This window comes from Labrus mixtus, chromosome 2 (assembly GCF_963584025.1).
Source record: "Labrus mixtus chromosome 2, fLabMix1.1, whole genome shotgun sequence".
Lineage (NCBI taxonomy): Eukaryota > Metazoa > Chordata > Actinopteri > Labriformes > Labridae > Labrus > Labrus mixtus.
Genome location: NC_083613.1, coordinates 20458823 through 20480769, shown reverse-complemented (window position 1 = coordinate 20480769; position 21947 = coordinate 20458823). Strand labels below are relative to the sequence as shown.

At 39.6% G+C, this 21947-nt stretch overlaps 3 protein-coding genes and 1 long non-coding RNA gene across 5 annotated transcripts; 3 read left to right on the top strand and 1 right to left on the bottom strand.

Annotated features, from left to right (window-relative positions):
* The first annotated feature begins 149 nt into the window (after positions 1-149).
* Positions 150-1376, top strand: LOC132988159 (uncharacterized). 2 transcript variants are annotated; one of them, XR_009675787.1, is made up of 3 exons: positions 150-259; positions 722-839; positions 1015-1376. It is a non-coding gene; the product is annotated as an uncharacterized LOC132988159 (long non-coding RNA). The 2 variants fall into 2 exon arrangements; XR_009675786.1 differs by having other exon boundaries at positions 722-1376.
* Positions 1377-3411: 2035 nt separating this feature from the next.
* LOC132954638 (proline-rich protein 18-like) lies at positions 3412-4377 on the top strand. The gene has a single exon (XM_061027256.1). The coding sequence runs from the start codon at positions 3547-3549 to the stop codon at positions 4375-4377; it is 831 nt and encodes a 276-aa protein (XP_060883239.1). The 5' UTR covers positions 3412-3546.
* A 1208-nt stretch (positions 4378-5585) lies between these two features.
* Positions 5586-14622, bottom strand: abcg2b (ATP-binding cassette, sub-family G (WHITE), member 2b). The gene is made up of 15 exons (XM_061055349.1): positions 14343-14622; positions 13378-13437; positions 13161-13278; positions 12913-13068; positions 12105-12262; positions 11684-11835; positions 11265-11357; positions 10534-10685; positions 10089-10240; positions 9005-9094; positions 8343-8467; positions 6690-6844; positions 6477-6566; positions 6307-6359; positions 5586-6222 (listed from the first exon to the last, which is right to left on the bottom strand). Exons 1-15 carry the CDS (start codon positions 14492-14494, stop codon positions 6075-6077), a joined length of 1854 nt encoding a protein of 617 aa, XP_060911332.1. The 5' UTR covers positions 14495-14622; the 3' UTR covers positions 5586-6074.
* A 2124-nt stretch (positions 14623-16746) lies between these two features.
* On the top strand, positions 16747-20928 carry hapstr1b (HUWE1 associated protein modifying stress responses b). Its single transcript, XM_061055337.1, has 4 exons — positions 16747-16968; positions 18591-18671; positions 18817-19092; positions 19205-20928. The coding sequence occupies exons 1-4, from the start codon at positions 16773-16775 to the stop codon at positions 19441-19443; spliced, it is 792 nt and encodes a 263-aa protein (XP_060911320.1). The 5' UTR covers positions 16747-16772; the 3' UTR covers positions 19444-20928.
* Positions 20929-21947: the final 1019 nt, after the last annotated feature.

Genomic DNA, 21947 nt, shown 5'->3' with positions numbered 1-21947 from the left:
CACTATCAAAGGTCGATGAGCCATTTCCTACACCTCCACCTTACTTCTTACCAGGTAAAATACCCATCCAACCTTCTCTGTTGACTGAAAGGCATGCAATACACGGTTAAAAAGAAACTTTTTTGTTTTGTTTTTCCCAGATGAGGCCAATATGTGAGAATATACCACATTCACACACCATTCACCCCTGCATCACCTCCTTCCTTCTCATTTTCTCCTGGAGTTGGCTGCTCCACCCAAAACAACACACATGTACAGGGTAGGGGCTCATTATATTTCATTTTACAGTGGGCCTGAATTTTTAGATTTTTCTTCCCTTTAGGTTCAAGTATTTTCTGTAACATCTGCTATTTAAGTGTTGATTTTCAGTCAGTCAGTAGTTCTATTGCACAAAAGTAGAGTGAGGTGTGATTGTTGTACATTTTAAACACTGATTAAATTACACTGGTAGTTTCTCTGTTTTCATTGACCAGGATAAGATACAACAAATAAATTACAATATTCAGAAACATTATGAATTTTTTTTCCTTAGTTAGGTTAAAAAAAGTATGTTTTTGTTCCTAATGCTTTTCTATTTAAAAATATGAAACAATGCTGACCACATATGAAAAGGACTTCAGCTGTTAGGTTGTTATTTTTACAAGTGTTTTTTGTTTGTTTTTTGCAGGGATGTTATTTGAAAATGCATGAACCTTTTCATACCCTCATGTCTTTTCTCTAGAGTCTGCTCTCCCTCCCTCTACTCCCAGACCAAAGTTTGTGAGCTATGAAACTCATTTGTATCGTTACCCAGCTCTGACAACCTGCCCATCTTGTCAGACTCAAAAATCACCACTCAGGTCACCTTTAAAGTTGATATTCACACGTGGCTCATGTGTGAGAACGGACTCATTCAAACTGCTTTATCTGTTTAATCCTATTACCAAGCATCAAACACACACACACACACACACACACACACACACACACGCTCACTCATAAGGCAAAGACTGATGTGTTTTATCTGTCTCACAGGTTGCTGTTTGGATGCTGCCTGATTCCATTTTTTGTTAACCATTTCAAGGACGCCTATCACACATGTCCTCGCTGTCGACGGGTCCTTCAAGTACACAAGAAGACGTGTTGTGAATGAACACAAATGAGTCGATCTAATGTGTCTTCTCATAGTAGCAAAAAGTTCAAACTAATTATTGCAGTAAAATGTGTGCATGCCTGTTTCAAAGTCAGTCAGAATGACACAAGTATTAGGATTTATATGTCTAAATAAATAATATGTAGAAACCTGTTAGTTCCCAGAATATACAAATCTGAGATTTTTAACTTTATTTTAATCATGTTTTGTAACAAAACCATTCAAATAAATGTTTCTATGGCAATATCTCACATTTTAATGGCGAATATGAAAAATGGACATGTGTAGTTTGTTAGTTTGATTTTATCACAGAAACAATGTAGTTCATTTTACAGTATAGGGTTGCCCAATGGAATGTCAATTAAGAATTGTATGAATTTAGAAAAAATAAAATTGAAGGTATATTAGTAGGGCTGTCAGCGTTAACTATAGTTAATCGTGATTAAGGTCTGAAATTAATGCAGGGAAAAATTGCATTGTCCCCAAGCGGTTACCAGTGTTAAAAAATATAGCCACTGTGGAAGTGCAAAATACTGCCGTTTGTCGAGTTTTCACTTATATTGTGTAAAATACACTTGACCAGACTAAAATGTGTCCCTAGTCTGTCCTTAAATCCCCCAATTATGAGAAAAGTCCATTCTCTCTCCATCTTTTACCTTCTCCACTTGTCAGAAAATATGAGTTCAAACAGGCCGTTTGGAGATTTTCCATTCATGACATCACAAAGGGCAGTAACCCCTCACCCAAGTGGGTGATACTCCCACAGCTAGGTGTTTGTTCTGCCCTCTGAGTCTGCCTTCTCACCTTTCAGAGAGGGGCGTGGTCAGACACAGCTCATTCGTATTTAAAGCTATACAGAAACAGCCTGTTCTGAACAGGGCTGACATTAAGGGGTTTATAGGCATGATAAAATATAGGATCAGAGTGGATTTATAACAAGAAACTTCACAGACATGTTTTGGGGAGCTCTGAGATTTATTTTTACTGGTTGAAAGGGAGGATTATATATGACCACCAGAAGTCATATACACACCCAATTCAAAAAAGCCCGTTCTTACAGCAGAAATACATATGTTTTCAGCCTATAGGGCAAAAAAACCCTTGTCTGAATAGCTCTTGCCTTGATTGGCACACACTGTAGGAGGGGTGAATTTTTTAAAATTTTAAAAGTACAATTGAAAGACTGCTGAAAAGTAAAGATGCCAGTTTCTTAATCCCAGCACTTGATGATTTAGGTCAGACGTTTTGACAGACAATGTGGAAATCTTGGTCTTTCAAAATTATTACTTACATGTATGTCAGAGACATGGTACATGAAAGCCAATGTCAGGAGTTTTTTTCCTAAATAGATCTTCCGTTGGTTTCCCCGTCCCTGGTGGAAATGTTTGATGCGCCAGTAGGTAAATCATTTTGTAGAAGAACATTAAAGTAGTTGAGCCCATTTTAACTGAGGTGTTTACAGAAGCATTGGCAGAAGGTCAGGTGCCAACAACATTTAAAGATACAGTGATTACTGTCCTGGTGAAAAAGACATGCACCCTTATGAGCAAAGTGGCTTTCGACTAATTAGTCTGGAAAATGTAGATTACAAGATACTGACTACTGATTAGTAATGAAAATGGAGAAAGTCCTACAACAAGGTATAAAGATGTTCCAGTTTCAGCTTCATATGATGTTGGCAAAACTGAAAGACTCAATGTCAAAATATACTGAAATCTTGGGTAGCTTCTGTAGCTTGTCGGGACCAATAGATAGCAAACATGTTGTGCTGTGTTAGGCAGCAAGAGGTGCTGTGCCGCTGTGTTTTGTGTTCTGTTTCTGTTTGTCTTTGTTTCTGTATTTTAACTCTCCTGTAACAAATGAGAGCAATGCTTTGGGAAAGCTAGTATTAGGACCTTTGGTCAGTAATTGATTTATTGATTTGTCACACAACTAGATTCAAGGTCAAGAATGAAATTTGATGCTTAAATCAGATCAGGTTTCCAATTGCTTCTTCTGCATCTTTCAGTACACTAACGGTGATTGTCACCTGACTTTCTCTCAAGTCATGATTACAGTCTGTATGGATTAAGGTGCATGTGCTCTTTCACTGTGTGCGCGGAGGATTAGAAATGCGTGTTTATTTTAGATCTTTGAGCCTTCAGATCTTGAGGTTGTGCACGCCTTTTGCAGCGTGCCATGCCCCGCCCTCCAGCCTCTCAGGTATAAGCTTCCTGCTATTCCAGGGTTCATGAGCACCATTGCAATCCCAGCAGCAGCAACACACAGCTGACCCCTGCATGGAGGAGGATGCACCAGAGGATCTCTCCAGTGAATCATTTTCCTCCTTAGTGCTCTCTTCTTCATCTCTTTTCTTTAATCAATTCAAACGCAAAACAGAGATTCTTTCCTATTTGATACTGTGTATTGCCAAAATGCCATTCATCCCACCTGTGTCGATTGCTCGCTCCGTGTCAGGACTGACTGGGAAGGAGAAACATATCAACAACTCTTTAGCTACGTCTACTTTGGGAAAGTCGAAAATCCAAAGAGAAGACAAAGGCAGCTCAGTGAAGGAGAGACTGACTTTGAACTTAAAGCAGCTAGGGAAGAAGAGTCAACCCAGGAATAATTTGCAAACATCCAAAGGAGTATCAGGAGCAGAGCTGCATGCAAAGAGAAGGGACCGACTGATGCCTTCATCACAGACAGACAGTGTCCCTGCCTCCAGCTCGGGGGAATCCCTCTCTAAACCACAGCAGCACAGACATATGAGCCAGGGCTCTCTAAAGAGTGAACCAGAGGTGAAGACGAGGGTCAGGCACCAGGAGGAGGCCCGTTTCACACTGACTCTCACACCTGAGGCTGTTCTGCTGCTACAGAGGAGGAACAGCGAGAGACGTCAACATTCAGCTCCTAGGAAAGCTGGGAGCGTTTCTGGAAGCACCTCCGAATCCAGACGCAAGAGGGAAAACGTCTCTAAAAGGCATCAGCAGGCCACGCAGAGACACAGCACCCTAAACAACAGAGTCGTAACTAAAAACAACAGTGAGACAGAGCTGGCAGACATCAGCTCGTTTGTGAAAATCTCACTGCTGAATGAGAAACACAAGTACGATGATGTGGAGTATGAGGAGGAAGAGGACTACGGTGTTGATGAGCGTGTGGTGCTGAAGTGCACAGAGTGGCTCCGCGGGCTGGAGAATTCACCGGTGACTGTTGGAAACAGTCAGAGTAAGAGAACAAGCGGGGTGAAAACATTCTGAATGTAGAATAATAAGCTCTGCTCAATAAAGGAATAATTGTCCAACCCGAAAAGGAAGGGCAGTTTTGTGTTGGCTGGTCGTTGTTTGAATAATTTCTTGTGTTACATTTTTCACGGTGCTCTGTGTTCATCTTGCTAATTCTTGATTCAGTTAATCAGATTTTTATACTTTTGTTAAAATATCTTATATTGAGCTAAAAGAGGAGTTCACAAAGTTCCTCAAAATGTTAATGTCCTGCTTTTTTATTTGATAAATCTGCTTTAAGTGGGAGGTAAACTGTGCTGTGTACATTTAAACACACATACAGAAGATGTTTTTTTTTCTGTCCCTTATCAAAAGTTGAACATTACAATTTAACTATAGAACATTCAAACTATTCCACTTCAAAGTAGAAATGCATACAACAAACTTCTCCTGCAAGAACCACTGAAATGTATTTTGAGTAACTTATTCAACATCTATTTTCTATTTTAAACATGTCGGGATTAGAGAGGTTTCTAGGAATCTCACATGTGAAACGTGCCGATAAGATTATTTTTCACTGTTCAATATGTGCAAATAGAAGTCTTTATCAGCTGATTTCTTGAAAAGCACTGGGAAAGAAAACTCTTCCTTGATTATGTTGCCTGATAGGGCTGACACCAAGGAAAACAACTGCAGTTTGACACTGTCCTTTAACGTAACATAATAAACATGGATCAGAAGTTAAATATATATGATACAGAGCTGTGCAACCAGCATTATTCCAACACAAAACAGAACTTCATCTTAAATTCTAGAGAAGATCCTAAAGATTGCACATATGATGATTGTTTTGTGAAAGATTTGTGTGTGAAGTTTCACATGGCATACATAATAATTCCCTTTAATGCAATAATATTCATGGAATTCTTGTTGATTACCAGATTATTTTACTCAATATCAACTACACACATAAAACATTGACATATATGATACTGTCACATTTTTATGGCCTGCAAGAAAGTTTTACAGCAGGCATTTAAATACTTTACACTCATACTGTGATAAACTTCAAGATTATTTTTTAAATCTTAAATGAAGTTTGTAACAAATAAGGATATGAAACTACAATTTTTCACTGTTTCTGCATAATACGAATAAAAAGGGAAAAGCTTTATGCTCTGGCTTTTATCCTTTAAAAACTGTTTTGCTTAGATATTCCTGATAACATGTGGATTGTGCACATCTTTTCCTTACTGTAGTTAATGTTAACTCACTCTAATGAGCTTAGAGAGGATTTAGACGTCAGCTTGACGGTTGCTTTCGCCTACACTTTCCTCGTGCACACACCAGGTGTGCTTAGTGGCAGCTAATCCTCCGGAGACTCAAGTGTTACAACACGTGTGTTTGTTTATGTGTGCTAGCATGAGAGAGAGAGAGAGAGAGAGAGAGAGAGAGAGAGAGAGAGAGAGAGAGAGAGAGAAAGAGAGAGGGAGAGAGAGAGAGAGAGAGAGAGAGAGCGACAAAGAGGAAGATAAAGGAATTTTGACATTGAATCATAAATTAAATATTCACATAAGAAAGCTAATCCTGTGCACACATAAAAAAAAACAATGCATCTCTAGTTTAATGTTCTTTACCCCTAATGATGCAATGTGTTTAATCTGAGGCCTGTTAAATAAGTTAGATAAAGACATAGTGCTTGATTAATGGATATAAGAACAGATGGATGGGAATCACTTCCAGCGGTTGATTCGACGCAGCTGTATGTAGGCCAGGAACATGCAGACCAAAACGATTCCCAGCAGAGCTACCTGGTTCTGCCAGAAGCCCCATGTGGAGTAGTCAATGCCCTGGCCTTTCAGGAACAGCTCCCCTGGGATGCTGAAGAGAGAGACTCAATTTGTGTGAATGTGTGTTATTGTTATTGTATTTAAACAAGTAGCGGTGTCACTGTTCAGCACTCACATGGTGGTGTTGCTGTAGAACAGCTGTCCTTTGAACTCGTTGATGAATGCAGCCTGAGAAACAAAAAGAGATTGAGCTAAACAACCTCCTCAGTACTGATTTTATCAGAATGCTCTCACTCTCACCACCACACCATCATGCGCCTTTTCTGCCTATTTTCCGTATCTTACATTTAGTCCATATCTGAAGATACTGATCCATTTCAGCCAGGAGAGCCAACTCAGCATGGAGTTTAGATTGACAAGATAACCTCCAAAGACCTATTATAGGGGGAAACATGGAAGATAATGACTAATACACTTGTGAAAAGATACTACTACATATTTAATAGAACATAACATGAAGTCTGTCATGTATTTTATCTGTGTGACTATGCATCTTACCATCATGAAGACAAAGGGTAGAGCGATCAGGATGTTAGCCATGGCGAATGAAGACACACTAGCTGATACGAGGAAGGCCAACCCAACTCCTGCCAGACTGACCAGAGACATGGTCAGGGCGAAACACAAGAAGGCTACAAAGGCAGGCTTCAACCCTGAAAGATGGAAGGAAAAAATACTATATCAAAATAAGAATTGGTATTGTTGTAAAATCCAGAGCTTTTACCGGTTGAACGGTAAAGGTTCAGAGGTAAAACCTTTTTTTGAGAGGTCAAGGTTTCAGACAAAAAGTGATCAACAGTAGGAGCATAAACTTGTGAAGACTCCCAAAAATTGAATCAGGCAGCTCTATGTAATCTAGATTTTATGTCTCAAAACATGAAGCCCTCATGATGAAGCCAATCCTCTTCAAAAAGCGTTACAGACTATTTTGCGGCTTCAAAATTTAAAGCCTTGTTCACACTTGCACAAAACTCCTGAAAACTTCCTGACATTTTCAGGATGAGATGAAAAATTCAGCTCATGCCAGCGCCTTGGTAAAATGTCAGTGTGAATGCTGAGTGAGCTGGTGTGAGAATGCAACAGGATAGTTGGATAGTAGTTCAGCGCTGAAAAAATGCTGAAAACAGTGAAAAAAATTACTTTTCTTGTAGTTTCATATCCTTCTTGTTACAAACTTTATTTAAGGTTAACAAAAAGTAATCTTTAAGTGCATCACATACGTAAGTATGAGTGTAAATTAATTAAATGCCTGCTGTAAAACTGTATTGCAGGCCATAAAATATCATATGACAGTATCACACATGTAGGTACATTTTATTTGTAGTGGTTAGAGCACGTGCCCCATGTAAAGAGGTTATAGTCCTCCAAGTGGGCCCGGGTTCGAATCCAGCCTGTTGCTCGAATCCTCATGTTGTTCCCCACTCTCTCTACCTGATTTTTGACTCTATACACTGTCTTATCTCTCCATAAGGCCCCAAAAGCCCAAAAATTAAAAAATAGATACGATAGAAAAAAAGATACGCTGACTCGCAGTTGACCTTTTACACTTTGACGTGACACGATGCAGTTTTCATTTCAGAGTAATTAACTATATAGGCACATATTTGTCACATATTTTTCAACAGATTTTCTGATAAATTATAACAATATGTTGTTATAATTTAAAAACAAATATTCTTACAGTAGTTATCTTAAAATGGTTATTTTTTACATAATGCATGTGTTCCCTGCCCTCATTGACAACCCACCCTCAGCCCCCACCCTCTCGTGCCCATGAGCGTTGTTGTATGTCTTAGTAGCCATCATGTTGTAAACATTGCACTGGGACTTCCACTGGCTTTAAGCATCATGTCCTTCCTTCCCCAGACTCATCCCCAGCTCCCTTCCCACCACCCCCTTCGTCCAACAAGGAACATTTTACACTGTGCTGGACAAGTGTGGACAATAAACTCCATCCCAACCATGCTCTCATGAACATTTCTAAAAGCTTCTAGATATTTTTTGGATTGCATGTGTGAAAGAGGCTTTAGTCATCAGGGCAAAATGACAAAAGAAGATCACTGAAAAGACTGGCAACCTCAGGGGAGTCTGCTCCTCTGCATGAGACAGTTTGATGTGTGTTTGTGGTAAGTACTTAAAAATGATAGTCACCCATCATGTAGTAGGCGATGGCTGAAAACACAAAGATGGGGATGATGCGGTTTGGGATTAGGTCGGCAAAGATCTTTGACAGGAAGTACACAGAGGTGCGGTAATAACCACTGGAGTTCTCGTGTCTGCAACAAACATGAATAATGACAGAAACACATTAACACAAACAGTACAACACAGTTCAAACATTGTATTATAAAGGATTGACAGTTTTTACTGCAAGAATACAGGTCTTATTAATGTCTCTCTTTTGAGCTGCCATTGTACATGCAAGCATAAAAAAGTTGCAAAACACAATATGCCCAACCAATGCATAATATATTCCGAAATGTGTAACAGTAACCTTTATTAAAAACTGAAAAGCTCAGCTGTTGAAGATAACTTCAGGCTGAAAAAAACACATGTAGGAATGAAAAGGTTTAGGGCTGAAAGTCAGAGGACTCAAAAGTACAAAAAGCACTAATGACTTTACTGAGCTGGATTTGATACTTTTAAATACAAATTGTCACTTGTTTATTCGATTTCAATAAGAATTTAAAAAATGTTTAAAAAAAAAAAAGTAAAATGTGACCCATATCAATTTATCTAAACACGAAACACCGATGTAGTCATGTACCTTCTGCAAATGCCTGCACTTCAACACACAACTAACTTTAACTCACATGAAGATCGCCCTTTCGTTTATGAAGAGTTCAACAGCAGAGAGATTCCCAAACACCATGTTGATGATAAGGAAGAAGAATGCTCCACTCCTGTCACAGAAAGAGAGAGAGATAGCTAATGTCTACCTGACTTCAGGTTAGCGCCCATAAACTTGCACATAAAATCAAATCACATTAGTTGACATCATGTTTTTCTTATCTTACTCATTTAGTTTTAAAAAAAACAACTAAATTCAGACACCACTACCTTAGCACTTATCTTTAAAGAGGACATATTATACAACTTTTCTACCTTTTCAAACTGTCCCCTGTCGTCTAAATGAAACATCTGTGCTGTGCTTTGGTCAAAATATAACATGAATCAAGCACCAGAGGAGGTTTGTGACCCTGTATAAACCAGCTCTCTCAGAACGCTCCATTTTGGTGTGTGTGTCTCTTTAAATGCAATGAGCCCCCCCTGAGTTTTCCTGGTAGACATCAGTCCTCTGTAGCGAGAGCAAATGTTTTGTTCTAGACTGGGGGTGCAGTCTATGTGTGGCGATATCAGGAGAGAGGAGGGTATTTTCTTTTACCAGAATCCAACTTGTGACATAACAAGTTGAGCAAATTTGAAACGGAGCATTTTTCTCGGTGTTGTAGGACTTATACAGACCACATACTAAGGACTGGATGGATTTTTACTTAACATTTTGTGGGTAGGTAGACACTCAGGTTACCCAAATATATGTTCAGAAACATTGTTAAAGTGGATGTTTCATAATATGTCCCCTTTAAATAAAAGCAAAATCTTGTTTAACTCTTTTTTTCTCTCCATATCAGATATTTATCCTGGAAACCTTTTCTAATGTAGAGTTATTCACAACTATTGTCTCATCACATTTTCCTGCCTACACCATGATAAAATGTACTTTACTAAGTACTACAATAAAGAAGAAACCTGTACTATTATTTTCTATGATATTGATTTGGCCTGTGGATTAGCTGAGGAAAGGTAAATGTTACAAAAGGAAAGAAATGAAGAGATGAAAATAAGCAATTACACACAGTTGAAATGAAGTTGGCTGCATGTTTCTGTGTAATGTACCTATTCTGTAAAGCCTCAGGCAGCGTTAATGGCATTTGGTAATAAATGAGTCCCACCAGAATGGCAAAGAAGATGTTGAGAGCTAACTGGGCGTAAGAGGTCTGAGGGTTCCTCAGAGTGTTCCGCATTGTCCTGCCACACACCACACGCATCTGTCCCACACACACACACACACACACACACACACAGAAAGACAGGGAATTATTTTATAGGCTCAATGACAGTTATAAACAGAGTTCAGGCAGTCAAGCAGAAGTCATAACGTTGGCTGGCACCTTCATTAAACTCTGAGATATGACATTATAAACTCACTTAAATTTTCATTAAGCACAAAATCGATAACAACTGACACTTTTATTGCCTAAAATTGCTTATTATACTTTTAAATCTAGAAAATATGTATTATCCACAGTTTCTCATCTTTTTCTGACTTTGTTTAGGTGACCTGATAGAGGAACGAAGTTGCATAGTCAGCCGCCCGATCTTGGCCTTTGGCTCCCTCAGCGATGAGCTGGGTCACATGGTCCAACTCCTCCAGCACAGTCTGGCACAGTTTGGACTGGCGGTACATTGATGCCAATGGGTTTTCACTCTCCACTGTGGAAGCAGAGAGAGGCAATTATACAAAGTAATTTTGTAGATAAGATAAAATTTAATATAACCATCATTATCTCCTCCCTATTACTCAAGAGTGAGAGAGTTATGTGATTTGAAAATGAAAAACATTGTCTTGTTTATTTAAACATGTTCAGTGGTGTAACTACTTCCGGGAAGAATTGCTGTGTTGAATTATATAATTATTTCATTATTGTTAAGTTTTTATGCCACCAGCCCAGACTCAACAAAGATGTTCTTCAAGGAATATTTATGACAGACCAACCCTCCAAGCGTTGAGCTAACTTAACTCATCACCTCCCGACTGTTCATAAATACTATCAATCATACCATACCCTTATCAGAGCTAAAACCAGTTACATCTTTTTCTTTCAAGGATCAAATTGAGTCTTTTCCACATGTGGAGGGTGCCGTAAAAAATGCTGTACTTTTTTTTAAAACCACTTACCACTTTATTGAACCCAAATGTCTAAAAATGTACACCTGGATGTAGTCTTACCTTTAAATGATCAAAAGCTACATTGAGTTGATGTTGGCTGTCTGTGTTTTGTGACAGTGTACCTCCAGTAAGTGATTCTAATGTTGATTTCGCTTCTCCATTTGTGATGTCCATGAAGAAATCAGCAGGGTTGTCAAAGGACTCTATTTGGTAGCCTGTATTAAAAAACATATACACGCATGCATCTTTAAAAAAACGTGTCTCTATGAAGTCAAACAATATCCTGATATGAAATCTCATAATTCAAATAGAACAGTTTACTACATTGACAGCTGGTTTACTCTAGCTGAGCAGAGATGGAAAGGGTAGCAGAAGAGATTGCATGAGTGTAAGAATGTCAAAACAGTAGCTAAAATGAGGTAGCTTACTACAAGCTGCATAAACCATTTGGTATCTTTCCCTTTTTGTTTGTATGGACTCAGTATATTTTCTGAAAACACATAGGCAAGGTTCTCTATATTTTATAGCAACCGACACATACCAAGGTTTGTGAAGTATTCCAGTGCCTGGCCTGCTGCTCCAGCGTACACCGCCTCCCCTTTATGCATCATTGTCAGGTGGTCAAACTGTCTGAAGATGGAGAAGCGTGGCTGGTGGATGGAGAAGATCACAGTTTTGCCTCTTCTGGACAGCCTAAACGCACATAATGACATTTTTACATGGATATTGTTACAGAAAACACAAAATCAAAAGTAAATGTTGAAGATGCTGGGAGGCATCAGGAATGTTGATTCTGCTTTGTGCGTCAACATTACATTAAAATAAGCAGATGTTAATTAAAGCTGACACTGAACAGAACATCGCCCGCTGTTTTACCCCACGCATGCTTGAGTAGTTTCATTTGTGCCTTATGTGCAAGTCTGTGCTCCCTAATGTGAGATGAAATAGTAATACTGTTGTACTTGTGCAGTAGGCCGATGATGCAGTTTGCAGTGTTAGAGTCCAGGCCGGTGGTCGGTTCGTCAAGAAACAGCAGAGAGGGAGAAGTTATGAGCTCCATCCCGATGCTACATCTCTTCCTCTCACCTCCAGATACACCACGCAGAAACTCTGTCCCTATCTACACACACACACACACACACACACTGTAAACTTAAATGTTAAAGTTGGCCTGCATGATTGTGGCAAAAATTATATTCCTGATAACTTTAATTGATAATTAGATCACGATTATTAAATATGATACAACAGCTGCACCACACGCATTAAACAAATTTTAACACTGAATGCTTCGAAATTCTAAACACTTAAAAACCCCAAAGTAGAAAATATAGAAAATTAAAACTTTTCTAGAAGTGACAGCATCACCTTATCACATGTGTCACAAAATGTTGACTGGATGTTCAGCAACGTTATGACTTACGACAGAGCAAATGCTTTATCAATAATAACTCTTTCTACCTTTGAAATAAACAAATTAATTAAAGGCAAACATTGAAAAGGAACTGTAATTGACTAAAGGTATGAGCATCAAAGTCTGTCACTTATTCTTATGTTAGGAAACTCATACATATTAGTTTTTTGTTTCTTTGATGGGACATTTAAATGTAACTATATCATACATTTTATTACATATCTTTGATTCTTATTTAATCAAGTGTTTCTTCTTTTATCTGTCTCAGATAGGCTATCAATAAAGAAACAGTCTTCAGTGTTTAGGAATACTTTTACCAGTGGAACTGTACAGTGACTAGCTTGTGTGTGTAACACCTTAGTATCTGCACAGTCTGTGAGGCCCAGATCCTTTATGATGGCATCGACCTGGCTGTTTTTGTCAGAGGAGGAGTGGTGCTTAGGGTTGAGACGCAGGTTGGCGCTGAACAGAAGGTTCTCCCTCACAGACAGGGTACCCATCAGAATATCATCCTGGAAGCACATGTGTGATAAAGTCATGAACTACGTCGAGGAATCCAAAGGACAATGATGTCTTATATTGTGTATGTGTGTGTTTTTTGTACCTGCACCACGTAGGCAGAGCTCAGCCTGAGTTCAGACGTGACAACTTTGCCGTCCACCAACACTTTTCCCTGCTTCAGTCCTGCAGGGTTTTTTCTGCCTGCTATAACATCCAACAGTCTGACAGAAAGAGAAAGAAAATAACATGTATGTGCTTGGGTTTGTGCATATGCGTGAGACAGTATTATTAGTGTCTGAAAAAGTGAGAATATTTCTTACGACGTTTTACCGCTTCCAGTGGCGCCCATGATGGCATTCATCCCAGGACTCAAAATGCCGCTGCAACAACCAATCCAATCATGTTAAGTCCATTTGTTTATAGAGCATGTCAAAGTGATAAAAACCAATACAAAATGTATCCTCCCAACTATAAACTGTATCACAGGTTAACAATGTTATCTACAACATTCTCATGTTTTTGCTTAAAAGATTTACAATACAACTACTTGACAGTCTTGTGTTTCTTTTGTTTATCAAACCATGGTGGCATTATTGTTTTGATCATTTTTATTATATTTAATTTATTATAATGTTACAGATGTGTCTGTGTGTCACGACTCTTGAGCAGAGTTTTTCACTGCTCATTTAGTCTCTGAAAAATGTTGTCTTCATTTCACAAGGATGTCTAACAAATACAATTCATAGAAATATTTTTACCACCATTTATTGACCATAACTGTACAACACGATGTGCATTGAAAAATAATCTTTACTGTTGCAAAATTTGGTGCATTTTAAACAACTTTCATGGTTGGAATTTTTATTTTATTTTATTTTTTACTTATTGTACCATGCATAAATAACCTTGTCCCAAACAAACTCTGTGACCATGGAAAAGGTGATTTTCATAATGTAGCCTAAATAAATTTCCCTCAGGCTTGGGATTTGATTGCTGCAAGACAATTATTGACTCTGTTTTCCAGATATTTATTTTCTTCCCTCAGCTTGTCTACTCAAAACACCAGCCCCTGTTTGATGTATAAAATTATTTTTGATAAATTTTCTCTAAAATTTAGAAAATGGGTATCCTAGTTTGGTCAAATGAGCTACAAACTTAATCACATACTTATATGGTTCGATATGAAAGAGTAACAGCCCATGTGGAAATTTAAATTATATTGAATAAAGAAGTATCAATGGAGAGCAAGTAAGACTGACATGTCAAGGTGAGTATTTTATCCTACCTCACATCTTTGAGGATGTATTTTTCAGGACCTCTCTTGCAGCAGAATCTCGTCTCCTGAACACTGTAGAGCAAGTTGCTGAAAGTGACAGTTGGTCCTCGTTCCTGGAAATACTCTTCAACGTCGCCCACAACCTGCTCCGTTTTAGACATCTTCTAAAACAGTAAAGCTAGCAGAGAAGAGGGAATAAGAAACCAGTTTTCAAAGAAAGAGAGCGGTTCAGGCTGACACACAAACCAATGTGCTGTTGATGGAGAGATACGAAAAGAGAGGTGAGGGAGCGTGCAATCAGTAAGTTTCTGTCATAAAACCATTTGATCTTTGGACTTCCTTAATCGACAGCCCATGGACCTCTGGTTGTTTAAAAGATAGTCTGATATTGAACTTTCAACCCAAAATCTTAACCACTGCAATAACTTAACACAGAGGGACCACAAGCTATATGTGGTAACATTTCATAATAACAGATAACAACGCTTACAGAGTATGCTGCTGCTTACATATTGCATGTGTATTTTATAAAAACATTGCCAAAACCTTGAGGAGCTGGAGAGAATGGTGGAAATATCCCATTAAGGTTGCGTTGGGGTTGATGGGTTGTGTTGGAAGAATTGTTGAGGAAGTTTTTTCAGTAAAGGTCAACATTTTGTCGGCATATGTTTTACACGTACTTTAAAACGTGCTCAGATTATCCTTAAAGATAAAATGAGATGAGATAAGATAAGAACATTATTGACCCCACCACAACATCAAGGAAACGTCACATCTTACAATAGCATAGAGGTCAAAAGGGGAGTAGGCCTACATGTTATTCAGTGATAAAAAAACAACTATAAAATGTAAAGGATCCTGTGGTAACTTGTGAAAGAAAAAGAAAAAAAACATTATTCCTGTTATACAAATTAACAGTGAAATGACTCAATATGGAGTGTCATTGATTGGGGGTTTCCAAACACAGCCTTAATTGGTTAGTACCACTCGCTGGCCTATAGCTGCTGTTAGCTAACTTTCAAAAAATATAAAAGCCTGTCAGACATAGTGTATATGTTCTCTTAACTTGATGATTATTCTTCACCACTTGAGAGACTTTTATAGTGTCTATGTTTAAGCATTTTGCATTATCCTGTAATTGCTACCAGGACTGAAAACCCGATGTAGGGGGAAACATTGCAATGTCTTCAATTAAAGGTGAGTGTAGACAAAAAGGAAAGTGCCCAAAAAGTAGGCTATCTCCTATTAAAAGTGAATTATGCTAATGCCCAGTGGTGTAGTGCAGGGTATAAGCAGGTAGCCTATACAGAGTATAGCCTACCCACTTATTTTTCAGTCTCCAGGGTACCCACTTCTAAATCTCCTCTGATTTACACCATTGACTGATTGACAATATTAAGTATATGTTACATTTTTTCCCCCTGATGGTGAAGGGATGACTCTCCCTCGTTCCTACTCCGTCTCTAAATGGCAAGTCCACACAAAATAAATATGTAGGAGTAGTCTTTCTGTTTGTAACACAGGCTGTTTATCCTCTGCTGGACAGGCCAATTAAAACAAAAAATTGGGCGGAAAAATTGAGAGTATAGGCCAGGGGTGGGCAACTGGCGGCCTGGGGGCCACATGCGGCCCCCATCAACCCTCAACGTGGCCCTCGGGTCAATTTTTACATATCAATTAATAGGAAACATGAAGAAAAACATGACAAAATCTGCCATGTATTCATGAAAACCAAAAATATGTCCATAATAATATTTGATCACTGGTATATGTTGAGTTAAATTTGAGACATAATTGACTGTAATCGTTTAAGTATACTACAATTTGGCCCTCTGGCAGTGAGAATTAAATGAATGTGGTCCTTGCTGTGACCAAAGTTGCCCATCCCTGGTATAGGCCTACCCTCTTTTTTAGGTACCGCTACACCACTGATAACGCCTAAACTTAATCTCTATGGGCGGACTGCCCCCTGCCGTACATTAAGCTGTATTGCATTCAAGTGAGAATTTCCCGAACTAACCTTGTTTTGTCTCTGACCTTTTCTCTGTGTCGCCGTTTTCCAATCAGGCTTCGTGTTCGGCACTGACACCGCCCATAGAATTGCCGCAGCCAATCTCTTTTCAGAAAAGCCGCCGGAAGTGGGCGGAGCCAGCTCGAGAAATTCTTCGGTGTTGTCATCGAGCTCTTTAGTTTGGTGTGCTTTACACTGGGGCGTGTGGGCGGAATTTAAAACATTCACAATGCGTCTCTAACAGCAGTTGTTTCCCCCCCCCACCCCCTTTTTCTATTGATTATTCGGGTTGTGTAAACGTATTTCTCGTGTATATATCGCGGAAGAAGGAAAGTTGAGTATCCGTGAAAACGCGAAACAAAGCCTACATTTTTCACACGAAGTCCGGCGACTCTAGCTAACAAAGCTAACGCCTTTTTCGGTTAGCTATGGAGGAGAGGAAGGAGGAGGGAGAAGCGGAGATCCAGGAGCACGGCCCCGAACACTGGTTCTCCAAGTGGGAACGACAGTGTTTAGCAGAGGCCGAACAAGGCGATCCGAACGAGGAGGAGACGGAACAGAGCCAACAGAAGCTGTGGCACCTCTTTCAGAACTCCGCCACCGCAGTAGCACAGCTCTACAAAGGTCTGTACCGAAGCTAGCTGTCGTAGCTAACGCAGGCTAATCCCACCAGGGCGGAGAGAGAGAGAGAGACACACACACAAAGGGCAATGGTTAGGCTCACTTTGTTAGCCCATCGCAGCTTGTTTTTTACACACAGCATGTCGGTTGTTGTTTTCACGGTTGTGCCGGGTGACACCAGAATGTGTATTCTTAAACATTTGCGTCTCGATTTCTCGACCCCCCCCCTTGTTTTGTTTGTTTCCTTTGCTAACTCATGGCAGCTAATGGACTGCTAACACTAGCAGCCTGAAAACAGCCCGGTGTCTGAATGTGGGACAGAGGGGGTTGAATGTGCCTGAGCTGTCACAGGTTCCTCCAGGGAGAGACGGATTGATAAGAAAGCTGAGGCAAATGGCCCTTTTTATATAAAAACACTGTCTAAGTTATCAAGCATGTCTGCCAGCAGGTTAAGCACATTGGATGTTGTTTGTTTTCACACAACATGACTTCTGTTCGCCTCTTAGAACATTTTACCTTGCTCGTCAAAATGGCGATATATAAGGAGGAGTTTACCGACCGAAAACAACTCGGCCAAAAAAAAAAAGCATTGATGGTTACAAGTTGCAATAGTTAAGAAATAGCTTCAAAGTTATTTTATTTCAGCGCACATTAGGATGATTTTTTTTGGATGATGATTGAGTGTTGTAAATATTAGGAACAAGATGGCGAAAGCATTGGTCTAAATATGTTTTTTTTTTTGAGTGTTTTTCGTCTCTGCGCAATGTTTTCACCCAACACTGAAACAAGAACACTGTGAAATAAGAAGTAATAATTCACATAGCAGACGCTTTTACCCAAAGCACCTTTCATACACCGCCACAGTATTGCAGGAGCAATTTAAGTGTCTTGCCCAAGGACACATCGGACATGATCCTCAGCTGGGGATTGAACCCTCAACCTTTCAGTCGAGAGGCGACGACTCTACCAACTGAGCCACAGCCGCCCAGAAGTTATGCCGATGGAGATGCCGGGGATTGAACCAGGGGCGCTCTACCACTGAGCTACATCCCCTGTTCCAAACCATAACGACACGGCTGTCCATTCAGTCATTTACTGGTTATAATAGAATCTTAAATATCCTTCACTGATCGCCAGACTGGACTTTTGGAATTTAGGAAGTTGACTTAATTTGCACAAGTTTTTTTTTGCAGCCTCTTATCTAGTGCAGTCAACATCCATAACTGAGATTGTCCTGCTTGGTTAGATGTTTCACTCGATGTGCTTTGCATTCATGATGTAGTCATTTAAGAGGAACTGTCTGCACAGTCTCTGTTTGATCTGAAGATTTGATGCAGATATTTAGCACCTGGATGGATGATTGGTGGTGTAGTACTTCATAGACACAAAGTATTTGTAGTAGAGTTTCTGTTGTAAACCCAAACCTTTGCAGTTGTATTTGTAAGCCTTGGTTTCCCTTACATCTCTATGTACACTATCTTTTATTCCTCTTAGGACCATGGTAATTATTTTCTTCCCAAGCGACACATCATCCTAATCTTGGTTTAAATTGTTTTTTTGTGTGTGTTTTAGAAGCCCATTTGTGACAATTTATCAGACTAACCGTTGTAAATATATATTTTCAGATAGAGTATGTCAGCAGCAAGGCCTCTCTCTCTGGGTGCCCTTCCAAAATGCAGCAACAGCAGTCACTAACCTGTATAAAGGCAAGTAACAATGAATTCTATTCTGGTCTAATACCTATTTTACAGGACTTTTTTTGGTTTTGAATGGTGTTCTGGTAGTACTGTATGAAAATGAGATGCGTGCTTTCAAACACTGATTGTAAAAATTCTCCTGATATGTAATTAGAGAGTATGGAGGCTCGTCAACGAAGCTATGACCTGGGCATCCACTTAGGCTACCAGCGCAGGAATAAGGACGTGATTGCATGGGTTAAGAAACGCAGAAGAACTATCAGACGAGAGGACCTCATCAGCTTCCTATGCGGCAAAGTTCCACCCCCACGAACAACTCGTGCCCCGCCAAGGGTCGCCATGGTATCTGCCAGCCGACCTACACAGCCAGAGACAGGCAGCTCTGTGGAGACCGACCTGCAGCCTTTCAGAGAGGCCATAGCACTGCAAGGTAGAATGATATGTCACGTTGAGCATTGCACTTTTGCATTTCATCTAAGAGACACTACAATTCATACAGTATGCTGTGGCTTCATATATATATATTTTTTTTCTCTCTCTAGGCCTTAGTGGTGCCATGGCGAGCATTTCTGTGCGTTCTGGTCCTCCTGGTTCTCCAACTCATCCTGCCCAGCCCCTCAGTCGCCGTAGGAACGGTCTTCACGATGTTGACCTCAACACCTTCATCGCTGAGGAGATGGCACTCCACCTGGATTCCACAGCCAATCGAAAACGAGGCCCTGCCCCGTGTAGTGATGTCATCACAGACTCACCCACGCATAAACGTAACAGGATGCTCTGAACTTTTCAGACACTACTTATCCCTCCTCTGTCCTCTCCTTGGTGGCCGACAGGACAGCTGATGAGGACTGTTGCCTTGGCCAACCTTTGAAATCTTCCTCATTTTCATCTTAGTTGCAATTCTCCAAATAAAGGAACTCCACTATTACCAACCCACATTTTCTCCCCTTCTTCATTTTTTCTCTTTTTCTTCCCTCTGTTTTGTCCCACAGCCTCTCCAGAGTAGTGCTCTCTTCTTTTAAAGAAAACTATCCTTCCTCATTATGTTTGTTTGTCTTCAGTAGATCTGACAGCAAAGTGAGCAAACATCACATTTATAATCCTTAAACTGCTGAATGTTGCTTTTAGACATTGTTTATTTAGCCGGGCTCCTTTTGTGCTTCACGGCCGGTAATCAGATAAACCGGGCTGTTGCTCACTGTTTGCAGTTCTCATCCCCCAAGCGTACTTCCTCCTCCTCTGTGGAGTGCTGGCCAAACCAGACTGGACTGAAATGTGGACTCCTCAGGAGGCTGAACCACCTCCATGCTGTATGGCTCGACTTAAAACACTTGTCGGCGTGTGTATCTTATTCTGCTGCTGCTCTGTGTGTACGCAAATCTGACAGCAGAACTGCCACTTACTGTGTTGTTCTTTGCCTTTAAGAAAGCTGCTACAGTATCTGGTTGTGTGTGTGTGTGTGTGTGTGAGAGAAAGAGAGAGAGAGAGCAGTGAATGTGCTTGTAGATGCAGGGTTCTGGCGTATTCAGCGCCCACTTGATTGAGTAACTTCCTGTTTTACTTAAATTCATCCTTTTATTTTCAGTTCTTTAGTTGCTCTTTGCAGCCCAAATCAGGGTTTTATCACAAAGCAGGTCAGTCCAAGTTACACACGTAATGGTGTCATTTATTACTTCCACAGTTAAGTGACACTTTGAGTCATGGGCTGACAATAGTTGGAAAATCAAAATGTGTTTTCACAAAGATTAGTACCCCTGTTCTGCTTTCCTTATTTTCTTTGCAGTTTTCCAGTTGCACTGTTACTCATAGGTATTGTCATGTTTACAAGTAATCCAAATATTCACTGTGTCCCTTTTGAGCAGCAAAATATATTTGACTGACTGATTTTATATTTTTTGCACCAATAGCAGTAACAGTGTTTAAAGCTTGCATGTTACCTACTTTGGGTTGTCATTAGTTTGTCCCTCACATAGAAGAAAACTGTCAAACCCTTTCATACCTGTGATTTCAACACAAAACATAAGTTATTCTAGAAGGCGACACAACTTTGATTATTTTTGGCAATTCAACTCATTGACTATATAGGGCGTGATGGTCCAGCAAGGCTTGGGGCAAATTTCACACACTGCTTTGTGATACAATCTTGTGTAATGTGTGTAAATAACATGTAGGTGCTGTTATATGTGGTACATATTGTAAAAAGAAGTGCAAATCCATTGGGATTTCAATGTACAATTCTGACATTAAAGAAAATACAAGTGTTGAAGTTGTCTTTGAGTTTTCTCTCTGCTAGATTTTTATGTTTTGACAACTTTATTTTCATCACTTGTTTGACAAACAATCGAATCAAGTTTCAGAAACTCTTTAAGAATGATCTGACTCAAGAAAGGAAGTTTAATGTAGGGATGTAACAATTGACGATACTGGGTTCACAATACGATTCTCTAACGATTTATTTTACAAAATGAGGCTGTGGACACATTATGACTGAAAAAGATTCCTTTAGGGGCTGCAAACCCACTTGCACACACATTTTTTGTCTTGTCTGTTATCTTCTCACCTCTTTCATTTTCTGCCTTGGGGAAGCCAAAATGCTTCCACACCTCCGATTTAAAAGACGGTGGTGCGTCCTCAGGTTCAAAATCTTGCTCTACAGCTGCTGACGCTCAACGTATTATTGCGATTCATTTTTTAAGTACCGATGTGAATCTTGACACCTTTGAATTGATTTAACACGATTTTACGATTAATCTTTGCATTCTTATCGTAATGAGATGGAAAAAACCTGAGACTTTTAACTTTTATTCCAGTACTTCCAGTACTTGTCATCTGTCTCTGTCACTCATCCATTTCTTTTCCTTAAAAGATTTCCAGTTATGCATTCATAAGTTCACCAACATTTTAAGAGTCAAAGACTTACTGAAAGGACATGGTACTGGACACTTTTCCAGTTTTTCATTTTAAACTCATCAAACTCATTTGGAACAAATCCTGCAATTTGCCTTCACCACCACTTGGGGGCAACATAATACTTAGTTTGACTTTTTGTTTTACTTAAAGGGGCTATGTAACATTTTTTGTATAAATCGTTTTTTATCGCCCATTAATAAGCGAACGGTTAACTGATGTGAAAAAGTAGATGTTCACTGTCTATCTGTGTTGCCTGTATAAAAAGTGTCGTAGGGTCGTATTTTCCGCGAAAGCTCCAGGAAGTGACATTTTATGCACGTTCTCAACGTCCTCCTCACTCCGCTCTGCTTACAGAGATCAACAGTACAAACTCAT

Excerpts from the sequence above, each read along its gene's own strand:
- abcg2b (XM_061055349.1), bottom strand. The coding sequence starts at position 14,494 with ATGTCTAAAACGGAGCAGGTTGTGGGCGACGTTGAAGAGTATTTCCAG. Across the intron at positions 6,845-8,342 it reads CATCGCCTACTACATGATGG|GGTTGAAGCCTGCCTTTGTA; the intron begins GTGACTATCATT and ends TCCATCTTTCAG. Across the intron at positions 6,360-6,476 it reads TCTTCAGATATGGACTAAAT|GCTGCATTCATCAACGAGTT; the intron begins GTAAGATACGGA and ends TTTGTTTCTCAG.
- hapstr1b (XM_061055337.1), top strand. The coding sequence starts at position 16,773 with ATGGAGGAGAGGAAGGAGGAGGGAGAAGCGGAGATCCAGGAGCACGGC. Across the intron at positions 16,969-18,590 it reads AGTAGCACAGCTCTACAAAG|ATAGAGTATGTCAGCAGCAA; the intron begins GTCTGTACCGAA and ends ATATATTTTCAG. Across the intron at positions 19,093-19,204 it reads AGAGGCCATAGCACTGCAAG|GCCTTAGTGGTGCCATGGCG; the intron begins GTAGAATGATAT and ends TTCTCTCTCTAG.
- LOC132954638 (XM_061027256.1), top strand. The coding sequence starts at position 3,547 with ATGCCATTCATCCCACCTGTGTCGATTGCTCGCTCCGTGTCAGGACTG.